Here is a 12,827-nt window from a genome sequence, read left to right as displayed (position 1 = left end):
TCAGGTAATCCCAGTGAGCAACTTTTATTGCATTAGCTTCCCTCCATCTCGTTCTTCAGAAGTGGTGTTATTCACATGGCTGGTCGAAGCAGCAGTGCGCGTGCCTATACGGCAGTGTGATCACTGCGGCTATTAGGTATTCTCCACATGCCGGGCTGCCAGCGTCATGAGCCTCCGGGACATGAACGTTTGAGTGCAGTGGGGCCGTGAGGGGGCCCAAGGACCTACGTGTCCAAAACTCCCGTGTTCCAAATAAAGTTTTCATCATCATCATCTCTCCTGCGCATAGTACCTAATTAAAATGAACTGTTCTAAAGAATGTAACACCTCCAGTTCATTTTAGTAAGCTGAGGAGAACACGTGCGTCGGCAGATGATCTGTGCCCTCCCGGTAGTCTAATCGCCATAATGCACTTTTCACGGACGTGCCCACGAGGCGGTGAACGTTTTAATGCCTGAGGCTGTGAGGGCCCATGACGCCAAAAATCGACCGGCGAGTGTGGCCGCTTTCAGCGTGACGAGAGTGGCGAGGAGGAAAGAACGAGCGAAGAAAAGAGAACGAGTGAAGGAGGAGGAAGGGGAGGGGGGGGGGGGGGGGGCACACGTGCAGGGAGAAAACGGGTGATTAGAAGAGTACTTCAAAAGGGTGGAAATTTGGGCTGGTTGGTGCATGATCTGAGGCTAAAAACAGCGCTAACGGGGACGAAGCAGAGAGAGGGACACGCCTCTCTCTGCTTCGTCCCCGTTAGCGCTGTTTTTATCCTCAGATTAGAAGAGGTCGTGGTGGTGGTGAAAACGTTTTTTTGGTGGAATAGAGAGAGTTTGGGAGCCACATATATGGTCAGCATCCCTAGTCCGGGACGCCGCATTTCTATGCCCCGTCTCTCGCCCGTTTCACCAGAGCCCTTTGGGACTCAAGCGAGGAGCAGTTGAGGAGGGCAGTCTCCCATACCTCGCGGGAGGGGTTAGGGGAAGGAGGGAGTTGGGGATTTTGAGTACATGCCCATACCATGTGCAAGATATCTCGCCTCCCCATAATGCGGGCATTGCCCATCCATATTAGGATCGTAATGTTAGATGATTGCAAGACAGAGTAGAGTACCTGTTTGCAGGCGCCTCAAAGTTCACTCCTCCTGTTGTTCGTTTTTCAATGACTTTCGGGAGACTGAAATGCTTTAACAACAACGAACGAGGATTTATTTTGCAAACTACACCACAGAAAGAACACTGGCCGGAGAGCGTCAAAAACGAGAGGCTCGCTTCTCCGGGGTCGCTGAGTGTCTGTCTTTCGCTGGCACCGACAAAGCAGTTGTCCCCTCTGCCCGTCGGCCCTGACGCACAAATCACTGTCACATGCCACACCCACACACTCCGCTTTCCTTCGGGGGAATCGGGGGAGCTTCCCAAGTGACCTTGGAGCGAGCCGATGTCCGTTCCCTCGGACGCAATGGGCGGCCCCCCACCGTCGTGCCGTGAAGATGTCTTGGAAGCGCCTTATCGACGCAGAATCTTTAACATCCTCCCCGCCGAATGAGTTCTAACTCATTCATTTTGTGCCTCTAACGGGTGCAAGAGTTGGATCGGGCGCCTTACTGTGGTGCCACCTGGCAAGCGTATTGCACAGGATCGCGTTCTTCCGTCTCGCCCAGGAAACAGCTCCGTGATGCGGCCAGTTTTCCATGTTTGTCGAGGGTGGAAATCGTCATGCAGCAGCACCAAATCGTTAACTTGCAGGTCACTTGAGGCTGTCGGAGTAGAATGATAGTGGGACCTCAGTAAACACAAGTATTCGGTTCGCCACCGGTTCCACAGGTTTTTAGTCAGGCGTTGTCTGTGCCTCCAACGACGATTGAGTACGCTGGAGCTGGCAGCCGTGGGATGTGCACCGCAGGTTGGTAAAGCGGTCAAGCGCTTTCCGACAAGAAAGTGTGCCGGCGTCAGTGGCTCCGATCTCCCGCGTCAGAGGAGATCGCAGTGAGGGGCCGAGAGTTTATCACGGCTTCGATATCCGCCAGAATCGTGCAGAGCTCTTCGAAGTTCACGTAGCTGCAGCCCAGCACCTTCTTCAATGCATTTTTCACCGAGCGTACTAACCGCTCCCAAAAGCCTCCCCACCAAGCTGCCCTTTCCACATTGAATTTCCATTCAATCTCTTGCTGGGACAAATAGTCGAGTACTTCTTGATGGCGAGCCGTTGTCCAAAGTTTCTTCAGCTCCGCTGCAGCGCGGTGGAAAGTCTTAGCATTGTCGGAATACAGCGTGCAGCAGATGCCGCGTCTCGCTACGAAGCGACGGAACGCCATGAGGAAACTGCCAGTTGAGAGATCGCTCACAATCTCTAGATGTACTGCTCTTGTCACTGCGCAGGTCAGAAGCAAAATATACGATTTTATGATTTTGCCTTCCGTCTTTGTTAAAAGCGGTCCCGCGAAGTCAAGGCCTGTGACCGCAAATGGAGCTGCTTCTGACACCCTGTCTCGTGGCAGTGGCGCTACAGGCTCCGTGGCACTTTTGCGGCTCATTTTTCTGCAGGTCATACAATGGCTCAGGACTTTCTTTACGACTTGTCGCCCACGTATTATCCAAAACCTCTCTCGAAGCTGCGTCAAGGTGTCAAGGCATCCCGCATGTAGCAGCCGTTGATGAGTGCTTTGGATCAGGAGGTCGACGAGAGGGTGACAAGCAGGCAGAACTACCGGATGAGCGGTCTCATAGCTGAGGTTGGAGTGTTGCAAACGCCCCTTCAGTCGCAGCAGTCCAGTGTCATCCAGAAACATGTTTAAACTCCTCAGTTCTGGACGTCCTTGAAAGCGACTGCTCTGGTCTGTTAGGCTCTTCGCTTCGCCAAAAGCTTCTCTCTGAACTGCCTGGAGCAAGAAATGCTGCGCCTGCCTGATTTCGTCAGCGCTGAGCGGGCCCCTTAGACGTTCTTTCCGAGCGCAGTTGTGCACAAACCTTAGCACCCAAGCCGTGACTCGTTGCAAGCGATTCAAATTACTGAAGCGCTTGATTTCAATTAATGGTGGCGGGGCCTGTGCTGCAACATGGCTGACCGCTAACTTTGTGTGTCTTCTTTCGTCGTCGACTGTCTCCGTAGGGATATCAGCCGGTGTGTCAGGCCAGGTTGCCGGTGACTGCGTAAGCCACTTGGGTCCTTTCCACCATTTTTCACAGCTTTTGAGTGCGTCTGGAGAAATTCCTCGAGTTAGGAAATCTGCTGGGTTGTGGATTCTAGGGCAGTGTCTCCAGTCGATTGGGCTTGTCTTTTCTTGGATTTCTCCAACTCGGTTAGCCACAAAGGGCTTCCACTGAGCGGCTGATCCTTTGATCCAATATAGTGCAATCATGGAGTCTGTCCACAAAGTCACTTCGTCGAGGTTCAAACCCAGAGATTCCTTCAGGTATGCGCACATCCTCGCACCTATCAAAGCACCAAGAAGCTCTAACCGTGGCAGGGACAGCGTCTTGATCGGTGCGACGCGCGTTTTGGCCATGACCAGAGAAACCATTGTTTTCCCATTGCTCTCGCTTCTCAGGTAGGCGACTGCTCCATAGGCTTGAGGGCTTGCATCCGTGAATATGTGAAGTTGAGGGGTGCTGTTGGCACTGCAGTCGTACCGACGAGGTAGGGAAATGTCCTTGAGGTGATGCACCGAATCGATCCAGTTCTCCCATTTCTCACTCACGCCGTGCGGCAATGCTTCGTCCCAGCCCAAACCAAGCATCCAAAGTTCCTGAAACAGCATTTTCGCCGTAATTGTCACTGGACTTAAGAGACCGAGTGGATCAAATATTCTCGCTGAGGCTTGCAGCACGAAGCGTTTGGTGTTTCTGTTGACTGTGAGAAGCTCCAGCGCTGCTTTCAGGGAATACTTCAGCTCGTCGTTTTCTCTGTTCCACTCGAGCCCCAGTACTCTTGCTATGGCTGATGTCGTCGTCGCAGTGTCAGCGCAAGGATTTCCAACGCCGTCAGCATCGAACCGTTGTTGCAGGAGTTTGTTGTTAGCGCTCCATTTTCGCAGTTTCATGCCAGCTGAGCTCATTATTCGCTGAGCCTCCTCATAAAATTTCATTGCCTCTTCTGCGTTGCTGACTCCGGTTATCAGATCGTCGACGTACAGGCAACTTCCTAGAATTCCTGCTGAGTGAGAGAGCTCCTCGGAGACGTTAGCCAGGTGATACCGTATTGTAGCGGCTAGCAGGAACGGGCTGCTTGTGGCGCCAAATGGAACTCTTGTCATGCGCCACACCTCTACATTATCCTCCTTTGAGCCTTCACATGGTGGAGATGAATACCAGAGGAATCGCAGTGCGTCGCGGTCCTCATTTTTGATGCCAATTTGAAGGAAGGCCTTCTCGATGTCCGCGGTGAATGCGATTTCATGGCAACGGAAGTTTAGAATAAGCCGGAGAAGGTCTGGGTTTAGGTTCGGGCCGGTGGAGAGAGCATCGTTAAGTGACATGCAGCCTTGTGCCTTCGAAGATGCGTCGAATACTATGCGAACTTTGGTGGTCGAGCTTTCGGAGCGAAACACAGCACGATGAGGCATATAGTACACTCGCGGTGCGGAGCTGTCGATTTCGTGTGCTGGAACCTTTTCAGCAAAGCCTTGATCAATGTAGTCGCGGATAGCAGCATCATACACCATTAGCTTCTCTCTGTTCGGTCTTAGACGTCGCATCAACCTGCCCAGGCGTTCTCTTGCTACAGCTTCGTTGTTGGCTAGCCCTTGGTCAAGTGGTTTCCAAGGGAGGCTTGCCTCGTAGTGCCCATCAGTAAAAGTCAGAGAATGATGGAAATCTTCTCTCACCTGCTCTTCTTCCTTTCCTGAAGGGCCGCTGCTTGAGGTGATACCGAGGCTTTCTAGCTCCCAGAATGCTCGAAGTTCGCCCGATAGGCTGGCTTCTTTGTCACAGACGCTGGTGCGCAGAACGGCCACGGTAGAGCACGACACACCTGAAGCGGACCGCGCTATCGGTCCCTGCAGGGTCCAACCGAAGTCTGTCTTCAGCGCAACCAAGGCTCCTTGTACTTTTCTCACTTCTGCGTGCACTAATGTCCAGTAGTAATCTGCGCCAATCAGAATTTGGATTCCCTGTGTGACATGGTGAGCTGGCGGAACTGTGACATCCGCTAATTCCAAATCAGCCACTTCACTCATCTCGATAGCATTTTCTGGGAGAAGGAGTTTGTCGGAACAGATCTCATCAATTTCGAGCGCCTCAATGCAGTGCTCTTTTCGGCTGTATTGGCTTCTCAGCCACACTCTAACTCGGCGTCGTTTTTCTTTCATAATGTTGGCCGAGCCACCAAAGGGGTAGATGGTAACTTCTTCTTCGCCAGTCACCTCCAGTTTCAACTCTCGCGAGAGCTGCTTTGTGACAAATGATCTCTGGCTGCCTCCGTCGAACAGACAGCGAGCGAGGCGCTTTCTTTCAGGCCCGTCCACCCACACCTGTGCAGTCTGCAGCAGCACGGCGTTTTTGTTGCTGCTGCTTAGAGAAGCTGTTGAGTGCAACCCGGTAGCGGTCTCGCCGCTGGAATTCTGAGCAGGTGGGTCACAAAGCGAGGTGATGTGACGTCGGCCACACTTCGCGCAGCGTAGTGACCAATTCTTGCACCCCTTCGTCATGTGTCCTCTTTTCGAGCATCGGAAGCATCTCCCTTCGTTTTTCAGCTTTCTCTTCTTCTCCTCCATAGGGATTGGGGCTTTGCACTCTTCCGCCTCATGCATATCGGAAGCGCAGAAAGGACATCTCTCCTTGATAAATTTGGCACCCACCTGGAGGCTGGCTGCTGAGCCTTTGCCCTTCACGCTGCCGGGAAGGCGTTCTCTGGAGTGTTCAGGTCTCGGTGCTTGCTGAGGAACGTGCGTGCCTCCTCCGTGTATCTTTTCCCTGCTGTCTACTTCCAAACGGATTGACTGTAGGATGCCTTGGAGACTCGAGCTGTCGAGCATATCCTTGTCCGTACTGTGGGCCTTATGATATTCAACAGCCCATTCAGCGGGCAGTACACGAAACAAAGCCGCGCACAGCATCGCACCGTAACTGTCAGATTTGACGCCTAACGTGTCAAGTCCTGCGACGTTTCGTTGGACGTGGTCGTGGAGGCGTCGCAGCGCGCTTACATCACTCAGAGCTCTAACCTGGGGAAGGTTTAACAGCTGCGTCAGGTGTTCTTGTACGAGCACATCCTGTCGCCCGAAGCGCTCTTCGAGCGTCTTTATGGCGAAGTCGTAGTTCTTCTCCGTCGCCTGGATGCCGGTCAGTGCTGCCGCCGCTTTCCCCGTCAACGCTGTCCGCAGGTACAGGAACTTCTCAGTGTTCGTCAGGCCGTTACTCTCGTGAACTGCCTGCCGGAACTGTTCCCAGAATGATTGCCACTCAACCTTGTTGCCGCTGAATTTCTGGAGCTCGAGCTTCGGCAATCTCAGATGTCCGGTGCGATCAGTAGTTGATGCTGTCGTGGAGACTTCTGCATTAATAGTGCTCGTTGCTCCATTAGACGAATTTCTCGCTGTATGACGCCGGAGTCGGGTCCGCATTCGTGTGATGAGCGCTTGGCACTGACGAACACCTCTATACTCTTCCTCTAGGTCCTCGTCACGAATATGCGGCTCAATTAGGGCGTCTTGCTCCTTCGCCTCTTTAGCAAGGACCTCCAACTCATCTGAGATTTCCGCGATGCGGTCTTGCTGTTGGGGCCCCAGGTCATCCGTGGTCGATATTCCCGCAAGCTCTTCGTTGAGCCGGTCCAGTTCGGCGCGCGTCACCTTCCTCTTTGTCTGGAGTCGCTCCATCGCCGCCGTCCGTTGTAGTCGCAATCGCTTTTCTCACGTTGTCGCTCTCTTATTCCCGGGTTTCGGCACCAAAGAATTGTTCGTTTTTCAATGACTTTCGGGAGACTGAAATGCTTTAACAACAACGAACGAGGATTTATTTTGCAAACTACACCACAGAAAGAACACTGGCCGGAGAGCGTCAAAAACGAGAGGCTCGCCTCTCCGGGGTCGCTGAGTGTCTGTCTTTCGCTGGCACCGACAAAGCAGTTGTCCCCTCTGCCCGTCGGCCCTGACGCACAAATCACTGTCACATGCCACACCCACGCACTCCGCTTTCCTTCGGGGGAATCGGGGGAGCTTCCCAAGTGACCTTGGAGCGAGCCGATGTCCGTTCCCTCGGACGCAATGGGCGGCCCCCCACCGTCGTGCCGTGAAGATGTCTTGGAAGCGCCTTATCGACGCAGAATCTTTAACACCTGTCTTACTAAGTCGCTTTGCAGGCGTCGGGAAAAGGCGACGGTTGTCGTTATAATGTGTTATGATTTTCCTTAACCGCAGCAGCGGCTAGTTTGTCTCCAGACAGAAGAGCTGGGATCAGAAGCCCGGTGCGTAAGCGCTCCGGCTGCCCCGTCAGCGGTCTAATTACCTCGTAAGCCCTGGTGGCCAGGAGTCCATATGACTCTTTTCGATTTTGGATCAGTGCCAGTCTGCCTTAGAATTTCAGTGGATAAGGGGGAAACCTCTTCTGCAAAGTAATGATCACATGCTTCTCGGGAGTCCGTGATGATGATTCTTGAACTGGGAACCGAGGCAGCAAGCGCAGTCTCCCCTTCCTCGGGTCGCGCTGAATTCTGGGCTCGGAAGGAGAGTCTATGAACGTGCTTTTCGTGTGAACAACAGCGGCCGTGTAAAATCCTGTGGGCGACGGCCCTCCTACGTCTACATAGTACGGGGGAGCAGAGAGACCCACGGGAGAGCGCAGAGACCCAGAGCATATGGCGCCACAGCTCTAAGATACGCTCGGCTTCCTCTGGAGTGCAATCGTCTTGGATGTGGAAGCAGTTGAGCAGGAGGCACCCGGGGGCCGTTTGCATGAGCCGCGTCTATTGGTTCACGAGGTGGGCCTCCTACAACTCCTGGTAGGGGTTGAGCACCCCCAACGCCTTAAGTTTTGAGTTCGAGGTAGCCGCAGCGAGATCAAGGGCTCGCTTTGTTGCCTTGCGGATGAAGACGTCTATTCGCTCTCCGTCTTGCTTAGTAGTGCGAAGGTATGGCACACCGTAGAAGATCCGGCTAGCCATGAAGGCATAGGCGAGCCGAAGCGCGTCTTTGGCCCGCTTTTTTGGAAACGCGGTCGATCATACACCCTACCTGTTCGTCTACTCTCTTGTGTTTCGCAGTTTGTGGAGTCCGGTCTGAGACTGTGGTGAATGAACAGGACCAGAATCCGGAGCTCCTCCACCTCTGTGATGCACCTCCTGACAGTGAGATGTGTATTGCCGTCTTGTCCTTTTGGTTCGCTCTGACATTCAGAAGAAGTGATTTAGCGGGTGCATTGGAGCCCACAGTCGATAGCATCCGCATAAACTATGGAAGCGGCCTGCTGAAGGCGGGCCTCCATGTCCCCAAAAAGCTCCCCTTGGTGGTCCGGATTGTAATGTAATCTGCATATAACGCGTGTTCAATGCCTTCCAAACGGGTCAGTTGGCTTGGGAGGCCCATCATAGCTATGTTGAAGAGGAGCCGTGAAAACACCGTTCCCTGAGGGGTACCCCGTGTTTCGATCGTGTAAGGGCCATCCGTATTCCTCGTGCTCAATCCGAAGAAAGGCCTAGTGATTAGGCAGGAAATCTCTTACATCCGCGTAGGCCCTAGCCCCGCAATCTGTGGAACGAAAGTTGGCCAGGATGCTACCGTGTTTAACATTGTCGAAAGCCCCCTTCAGATCAAGGACCGAACATGGAGAGTGCCACATGAGCTACTGGCGCGTCTAAACCTGTTTGTCGCAGATGTGATGGTCCTGAGGGAGCGTGCACAAGTAATTTGACTGCTCGTGTGGAGCAAATTAGATATAAGAAAGGTTCTACGATACTCTCGCACAGGGACTGCTTCGCCCAAAGTGCCAAACTCATACATCGGGCGCCATCTTTCTGTGAGCTGCCAAAACGCTGCGAAGTGTCTTTGCGCCATGCACTGCAAGCGAGCTTTGCAACCTCTCCGAGTGCTTAAACATATCTCTGTCATCCTCCTGGATGTGCAAGAAGTCAACTAGGCGGCACTGCGTCGTCCACGAATGTATTAACAGGCCGAGGAAAAGAGCAGCTGGGTTTTTAGCGCTGTGTACCGCATGCGCAACGTGTGCCGAGAGCTCTGCCGCTGCGCAGTGGTCAGCCTGCAACGTTTGCCATTATGCGTTAAGAATGCCGACCAGCGTCCAAAAATGGAATGCTGCAGAACGAAATTTGAGGCAGGTAAGAAAATACGAGTAAAGACGACCATTTAAAACGGTCGACCTAACTGCGTGGCCATCGCAACAAGTTGAGCATTCAGTGACCCTGTTCTGGGAACATGCAGGTATGATCGGAGAATTCAGGACAAAGTGAATAAACGTCTCCTTGTGTAGTTAGAGTCCTGTTGAGCTGCGAGGCGCTCTTCCACTCTTCTCCCTGCGGTGGTTGCGTGTGCCGCAGTGGTGGCCCAGCGTATGCGTGCGGTGACGGGTGGTTGGGGGCCTTCGGCTCGCCCAAAGCTCTCACCTACGGTGGTTGAACGCCTGAACCCGTCGTATTAACCACTACACCAACCGAGTGAAACACTGCCAGTACTGCTGCTCGGCCACGCCAGAAAGACAAGTCCAGCCCGAAGCTAGAGCGTTGGTTTCCCGTGCTTACTCGTTAGAGGCATCGATATATGACGTCTCGCTGAAATAGCGCTGTGGCTTGGAGTGTGATCACCAGAAAGCCAATTAATTTAAATTTTAACTTGCGAGAATCATATCATACCAGCTGTATCTACACGCATTCCCGCATTACCGCGCAAAGGGCAACCATGCCCATGACCGGTTCATAGGAATGCTCGCCGCATTATTGATCCTTACGACAACGTTTCGCGGACTTTTAATAAAACATGGTTTGACAAAATCGCCTGCGAAGTTCTTGCGCTCAGCGGAGGCATTTGCTTCGGCGTCGGAAGGGGCGTGCAAAACCAATCGCTAGCGGACAGAACTGCCTCATTGAAAGTCCCAGGATAAAAAACTCGATCCTTGCAAATTATGTCTTCAATTACGGTGTCGTGCAGCTTTTCAGTAGAGTAGTTTAGGCGCTGCTCCTGTGTGCGGCCTGTGTCGTGTCAGTGTCATTTCGCATGGCAGCCAGAAAGTCCGTGTTCAAGAAATGGTATCACAGCACTTTCAAAATGGCGGCACTCAAATTTCATTCGTATTCCGGTCCATAGAGTTTCCGGTGACTGGCCTTGATAGGCGTTACGCAAGTCTGGACTGCGCGGAACTCCTAGAGGTTTAAATCGGCGATTTATAGCACCCAACTTAAGTCCACAAAACAGTTCAAGGAGTGAATGTTTCCGCGGGGCCCCCCTCGCCGATGTGGATGTATACATGCGTAGATCATGGCCTGCGCAGCCAAAAAGGTCCTCTTACAATTTTCTGCATCAACGTACACAGCTCACAGTTCAATTCGCAGTACAAATTTAAGAAGCCACTTTCCAAAATATCTAAGACAAAGTTAGATCGCTGTTTACATGAGACAAAATGATCCAAAACAAGACTTCTAGTAACTTTAAAGGTACAAAAAAAATTGAACTTCCGCTCCGCCTTCCACTTTCGCTCCGCCTTGAGAGTATGATGTGTTAGCGTAATGGGTTAATTCTCATATACGCAGAATTGGTCGTTCTCGACTTTACATTTGCTGATCCCTGTAAGTCCTCATACCCCCTCCTGGCGCAGTGGTGCAGAGGTTAGGCGATGCGCCACTGCCCTGCGATGGCAGGTGCTCCCAGCGGTGGGCGTTGGGCGGCCCAGGTTGCTCTTCCCGAGCGACCAAACATTAATTTAATTCCCACCTGCCATGGTGGGCAGTTTGCTTACTATCTGATGGGCAGGGTGTGATGACGCCGCTAGGTCACGAGGCTTAGATGGGCCACTTTCCCCCTCGGTTGCTCTCTGGGCACCACCTGCCACAGTCGTGCTCGTGATTTTTTGCTTACAATACCGAAGCCGACCAAGCCGACATATGATTTTTTCGACAGCGGGGCGTTTAACGCTATTCGTTAAAATAGAGAGCGAGGTCACATTGAAGTCTAGCCAGATCGGTAACCTAGTGTTTTATGGACTCAAATATGCGGTTTACCGAGAATTCAGCTTACAAGTTCTAAGAAACTGGGGAAAGAAATTCGGGACCTTTTAGCTCCGCCTTTATGGCCATAAATGAAGTGACAGCGGTTCCTCTTGCCCACGCAGGCACGAATGCTGTTTACTCTCCCACAATCACAATTTATCTGCAAAACTACACTACATATGTATAAAGGCCGGCTTTAACCAATCCGTCCGAACGAGTCTGCGTGCCGTAGCGGTAGCCTGTCTGGCTCACAACCCAAGGGCTCGAGGGTCAAGAGGCGCCATCTATGGCAGCCTCTTGTAATCGACAAGTACTGAATTTTCTGTCACGCCGACGACAACGCCGACACGGCTTTCCTGCTAAGCGAAGCCTTTACGCTTTCGTGTAAAACAAAACTGCAGCAACTACTCTCAAGGATGAGGCCAAGTGCACCTGCTCACGTGGATTATTTACTCGATGTGCCACAAATGGCTCATCGCTTTGACATGGGACACCTTTAAGACAGCAAAAACTGGCACCTCACTCTCTTTGCATGCCACCCACTCGGCATGCCTGATGCCGTCCAACGCACGAACTTCAAAAGTGAAAGCCGAGAACAAGCTCACCGGCCGATCGTGTTCTATTTTATCTCTGACGTTACAGTGCATTACGAACATGCCTTCATATACCATGAAGCGCCCTAAACAGACCGTCACAGTAAGCGGTATGGTGGCGCCATCTATTGAAGAATAGAATGACTGAAAGTTGTTCGATCCGCCGTCAACCTTTTTTGCTTTCCTTCGTTTTTCTCATTCGGTGACAACTCCTCGGCTGACACTTGACAAATGCTAAAAGACTACCGGGTTTCAAGCACGCCAGACAAAGGAAGGATTCAAAAAGTTCAATAACCGTGTACTTAAGAACGAAGTCATCTTTTTTGCAGATGAAAACGCTGGCAATGGTCACGAAAAGTAAGTCATCAGTACAGCCCCGCTTTCTTCTTTCTGGTGGTATTTCGCCCTAATTGTTCCTTTAAAAAAAGAACTAAACGCGTTTGGACCGTGTCAACAACTTCCAGAGCCATTACAGTCGAAACTGAATTGTCCAATAAAAAATCTCGTAAATTGTACTTTATTTGAGCATTTACGTGTGCATCAACAAAGAGTAACAAACGATGCTCAAGGATGTACTGAGGTAAACTCAATAATCGCGTTTTCTTGCAGCAGAGATGTCAACGTGATCATTTTCTTCTAGCATTCTGCGGTTTCTGAATAGGCAACGGTTGGAGATGCCTCACTAACCAATAATTTGCTGACGACATTTCCTTGCTAGCAAGTGAGTGCACGGACGATTAATTTGCTGCGTCCATTAGTAAGACGAATTGGGTCCATCGTGAATTGTATACTTGAAGCTGAGGAAGTGCTTAAAAAATTTTGCTCCCTTTTCCTCTCATCTGCTTGCAGCAGCATGACTCCCGCGAAGCCTTAAGAGCAAATAAAATTTCCTCATAAATGCTGGTTAACGAAAGGCCTATTAAAAAGCATGCGGAGAAAACAGAATCCACACAGAAAAAAAAGCAACCTTGCAACACTGGCCTTGCACTACGCTACAAGAAATATTCCAATATGTTAAAGAATTTGTTTAAAAGGTCACAGTGAGAACGCGAAGAAAAAGAATTTTCTAAACGTAAGAACTCCCCTTTGAAAAAGCGG

At 51.6% G+C, this 12,827-nt stretch overlaps 1 protein-coding gene across 1 annotated transcript; it reads right to left on the bottom strand.

The window, feature by feature from the left end:
• Positions 1 to 1,936: 1,936 nt before the first annotated feature.
• Positions 1,937 to 6,802, bottom strand: LOC149347418 (uncharacterized). Its single transcript, XM_089541578.1, has 4 exons — positions 5,783 to 6,802; positions 4,811 to 4,981; positions 3,421 to 3,733; positions 1,937 to 2,217 (listed from the first exon to the last, which is right to left on the bottom strand). Exons 1-4 carry the CDS (start codon positions 6,800 to 6,802, stop codon positions 1,937 to 1,939), a joined length of 1,785 nt encoding a protein of 594 aa, XP_089397704.1.
• Between the last annotated feature and the right edge of the window lie 6,025 nt (positions 6,803 to 12,827).

The sequence above is a fragment of the Amblyomma mixtum genome, chromosome 4 (genome assembly GCF_055824585.1).
Source record: "Amblyomma mixtum isolate Tamu chromosome 4, ASM5582458v1, whole genome shotgun sequence".
Taxonomy (NCBI): Eukaryota; Metazoa; Arthropoda; class Arachnida; order Ixodida; family Ixodidae; genus Amblyomma; species Amblyomma mixtum.
The sequence above is the reverse complement of the archived record's forward strand: the minus strand, read 5'-3'. Positions and strand labels throughout refer to the sequence as shown.